We start from the raw sequence: 4,986 nt of genomic DNA on the forward strand, positions 1-4,986 counted from the left end.
GTTTATATATTCTTATTGGGCCTTTCACCAGTTGTTTTTTTTTTTTTTTACCTTGAATCCGTTTTTGTTTTTTACTTTTAGTATTGTTTCTAGTCTTTGCTTCCTAGAAAGAGAAAATTGCGTTTTCCAGGAACCATTCCTTAAACTTATTTTTTTACAATGGTATACATGTTTTTTTAAATACACATTAAATAATCCAAAATTTATATCACACTACGAAGGACGCTGTCTAAAAGCGTCCTCTTCTCTCCTATCCGTTTTTTTTAAAACATCTTCGTTTGTTACTTTCTCTGTCCATTTTATCTTCCTCCAACAGCACATGTCGAAGCTCTCTAAATATTTCTTCTCTAACTTCCGTAATGTCCAAGTAAGAGCTTTAACTGTAGTTGAAATAGTCAAATGATTACAGTAAGTAGCCAATATGAAATCAGTATTTTATTATTACTATTATTATTAGTTTTAAAAAAGTTAATTAGAAATAAATTATTTAGTTTTATTAATTTAATAGCCAATATTCATGTTACATGGTATAACTGTGCAGTTGATTTACTCATTATTTACGTAACATTTTTACTTTCTATCTTTAAGGATTGTTTCACGAATTCGTTGAAGAGCTACCAGAATCAACGAAATCAAAGGTGAATAAAACTGATTACCGATTTGCCACATCAGGATGGACACAATTCTGTATTTTGGTACGTCGTATGATGCTCCAAACCGTGAGAGATAGGGTAAGTAAAAATTTAATCCTTACTGAGATAAAAATTCGATCTTTTACTTTAATTATTTTACTAAGCATTTCATGTATTACAAATCTCATTACACTATAGTAATATAATAGAAAAAAGAGAGAGAGAAAGAAAAGGAATCATTATAGGTTAAAAATCACTGTTAGATAGTGATACATCTTATTTATAATGTTAATAGACTTGGATACGACGTGGTTCTAATCAGCATATAATACTATCATTCATACCAGATAAGCTGATAGATCAAAACAAGTTTTTCCCCACTACATTCTCCCATGTCGTCTGATAAACGTGAATTTTGGTGTTCCTCTTTTCATCATCAACCCCCGCACATGGAGACAGAATGTATCTAAATATACGAGTTAAGCGGCGCGACAAACATCTTGACATTTGAAGGCGGCGCTCAAAGTTCCCTTTAAATGCTGCTAGCAAATGAGAGGCCAGCGGTATTGCCATGTTTATTTTGTATACATCCACGTCTATCCCCTGTCACCTGATTGCGCTGTAGTTTGTCTGTTTAGCCATAGCCACACCCCTTTACCACTTGGCAACGTCGCGCCAGAGCTTGCGTTTCATTCGTTTAGCTGAAATGCCAAGGTGTTTGTCACAGGCTTTAGTTATAAATTTCACATATATTTTAAACAGTTTATTACATTAATCTGTACCTATTACTGAGATAACCATATCTTATTATAACCATCATTTATTAGTACTACTTATAAATTTAATTAAACATTTGTCATTTACTTAGTACGTCGAGGGTTGTGAAATAATGTTGGAACGGCAAACGATGACTGAGTCGGGAATTGACAGAAAAATTTACTGGAGACTTGTGGTGTATGAAATCCCATCCGATTAGTTCTATGGGCGTCCCTGATGTATGAAATCTAGAAAGAATCCCATCTGCTATATAAACATGGTGAAATAAATTATTTCTACTGTAGCTGTCAGTGTTGTATTAGCTGTTTATCATTAGAATATTTATATAATAATAATAATAATAATAATAATAATAATAATAATAATAATAATAATAATAATAATAATAATAATAATAATAATAAATTTTCTTTTATTTCTATTAATGTCGGTCTTTTTATATAAATGCACATTTGATTTCTATGTTCATGCATGTAATTTTTCTGTATGTTATCTTCATGCATGTATTTTTTTTAAAATTACAGATACTACATGTTTATTTTTTATTTTTATATTCATTTATCATGATGTATTTAGGATGCTTCTTTTATTATTATGATTTTAAGTATACCAGTGACTGTCAAGCTGTTGTTGCCAGTAAACTGCCAAGTATTATTATTATTATTATTATTATTATTATTATTATTATTATTATTATTATTATATCGAAGTTATCTGAATCAAGATACCATGTATACTCAATGGCATGCGCAAAGGGTGTGCTACCAGGTTTAACCTCGCTTCACCCCCTTTTGCTAGTCATGGGCAAAAATACCATTTTACCATATCAATATATGTGTTTTTAAAAAATCGCTCATGTGCTGAATCGATATGACTTGATTGTTTAACACCCCTCCTGCACTTCCTTCCCCTTGATTATATTCTGTATACACTAGTGTAATATTGCCATGTGGACTCAGAAAAAAAAATCCTTCCGTATTAGGCCTACAAGCACTAGAAGTAATAATTCAAGCTGTTGCGCATAGATAATACATGCACTGTAGGACAAGAAATTTTTATATTTAGTTTAAAATACTAGGATAAAAAATTTTAATTTTATTATAGAATGCTACTATTTGAATAAGATGAATTTTAATTTTATTTCATTTATCTTTCTTTATTTTGCAGAAACATCTTCGTTTGAAGATAATTCTTCATTTTATTTTGGGATTCTTTGTTGGTGGAATGTATTACAATATAGGCAACGATGCTTCACGGACGATCTTTAATTTTGGATTTTGCTTCACATGTATAATTTTCTTCCTCTACATTCCCATGATGCCAGTACTTTTATATTGTAAGTAATAAATTTTATAATCATTACCTATATAATATAATTCTGGGGGGCCTATAAAAATTGTGTTTACTCATAGATTTGAACTGAAGTACAATGAATAATGTAAATAAGGCAAATTATAAGCATTTAATTTTCGATATCAAACGTTTTATCATTAGAGTAGAGAAAAGAAGTGCATACATATATATATATATATATATATATATAGAGAGAGAGAGAGAGAGAGAGAGAGAGAGATAATTAAAAAATATTTATTCTAAGCAAACATTCAGTTAAATAAATGTTTCTTCAAACGTTATGTAATTAAAGGTTTTGGAAATTAAACATTTAATAAGAAGTATTCTATTTTGGAATTACGTATAACTTAAAAAGCATAAAATCTGACCATTAATAATAAGTGTTTGCTTTCTTCAGATTTTAATATATATATATATATATATATATATATATATATATATATATATATATATATATATATATATATATATATATATATTTTAATATGTGATCTAGAAGCAAAGGGATAGGAGAGCACGGTGGCTTAATGCGCTTATTTCTTGTGCGTGAGGTCCCTGGTTCGAGCCCCGACTAAGTAAGTTTGTGGTGGACAACATCGTGTCCGTGGGTTTTCTCAGGGTACTCCTGTTTTCTCCCATCTTCTCATTCCACCAATTCTTCCATCACCATTCACTTACTTTCATCATAGTCTGCTTTAGCCTAACGGGCATAATCGTGGGATGTTTAACTGAAAGATTTCATTTTATTTCAGAAGCAAAAAGATACCGTAGTAGTCATACGAAAATAATTTAATTACTAGAAAATAGTAAAAACAAAAAAAAAAGCCTTAAATCTGATTTAAACTACTCTATGAACAAAGCAATACATTTACTGTAAAAATTATTAACTGATGAAGCCAACTGGATAGTTGCCGAAACTGGTACACGTTAATAATTTGTTTTGCTCAGCAAGAAGTTTAAATCAGATTTAAGTCTATTAGAAACAAAACTTGTACAATGAAAAATAAATATAAAAAAAAAAAATACCAAACAAATACTAGTAAGAAAATAATTAAGTAAACTAACTAATAAGTACTTTTGCTTACGGTTCATCTAACTGGGAGAAGAATAAAAGAAAGTAAGCCTTTCAGAAAGCAGAAAATGCTGCACAACTTCAAAGTTTATTTCATCAATATCTGTCTAGTTTTCTTGTTTTTGTACTTGTTTAAGTTTCAAATAATAAAACAGTGTCTTAGTAAGCAATATTCTGTTTTATGTCGTGATATTTGGTGGCTATCTTTGACGGAATACCTCGATTGATGAGAAAAAAGAAGAAGAAGAAGTTAATGATAACTAATTCAGTTACTGCAATCGTATCATATTATTTGTTACCTGTTATGGTATTTAAAATTAATGCACTTGGAAGATGCAAAGAACCAAGATTATTGTTTCATTTATTAGGAAAAATTTGTAGCATACAATGGCGGAAATATAGACCCTCCCACACTGGCTCAAATTATAAATTTGAATGGCTTTCTGTGGTACTAGTGTTCTGTGTTACATAATAACAGTTAGCTCGCGCCACGTGAACTTTGTGGTGGACAAACACCGTGCTCGTGGGTTTTCTCGGGGTTCTCCCGTTTCCTCCCACTTTCTTTATTCCACCATTTCACTCATGTCTCATCATCACCGTCTCCTTTAGCCTAACCGGCATAACCGTGGGACGTAAAACTTAAAGATTTCATTTCATTTTTTCATAATAACAGTTGACTTTTTAGAGGTACCCCACCATTTCATGCTATAGAAAAAGGTAGTAGTTACCATATCTGGCTTCTTTTAAAATATTTTTATTATTATAACAAGAAGTCTAATAACAAGTCAGTACAATATACAGCCTTGTACTGTATAATGTACAATATACAGCCTTGTTCAACAAATCTTGGCCATCCATTTACATTAGAAGCCTATATTCTGGCAAACGATACATATGAAATTCTAATACTGCCGTTCTAAATAAAGATTTCAATTGGCTAAAGAACATCTACATTTGTTTGATTTAATTCAAACTCTAGGTAAGAATATAGGGATTTTCAAAGAGATATGGGTGGCCATTTCTTTTTATAAGATTATACAATGCGTGAGAAATGCTATGTTGGCATTACCAGAATCAAACTAATTATCACGATGGACTCTGGTGCACATGCTTCTTGATTTTGTGCTCGAGTTCATAGTTAAGCATAACTAA

General features: G+C 30.6%; 1 protein-coding gene across 1 annotated transcript in view; it reads left to right on the forward strand.

The window, feature by feature from the left end:
* Positions 1 to 588: 588 nt before the first annotated feature.
* LOC145690372 (ATP-binding cassette sub-family G member 1-like) overlaps positions 589 to 4,986 on the forward strand; it is a gene marked incomplete at its 5' end in the record, with an annotated part of 17,984 nt that continues 13,586 nt past the window's right edge. The window contains 2 exon segments of the mRNA XM_081765199.1: positions 589 to 731; positions 2,577 to 2,745. Coding sequence (XP_081621325.1) covers positions 589 to 731; positions 2,577 to 2,745 — 312 coding nt within the window.

This window comes from Thermobia domestica, chromosome 7, assembly GCF_964235325.1.
Source record: "Thermobia domestica chromosome 7, izTheDome1.hap1.1, whole genome shotgun sequence".
NCBI lineage: Eukaryota > Metazoa > Arthropoda > Insecta > Zygentoma > Lepismatidae > Thermobia > Thermobia domestica.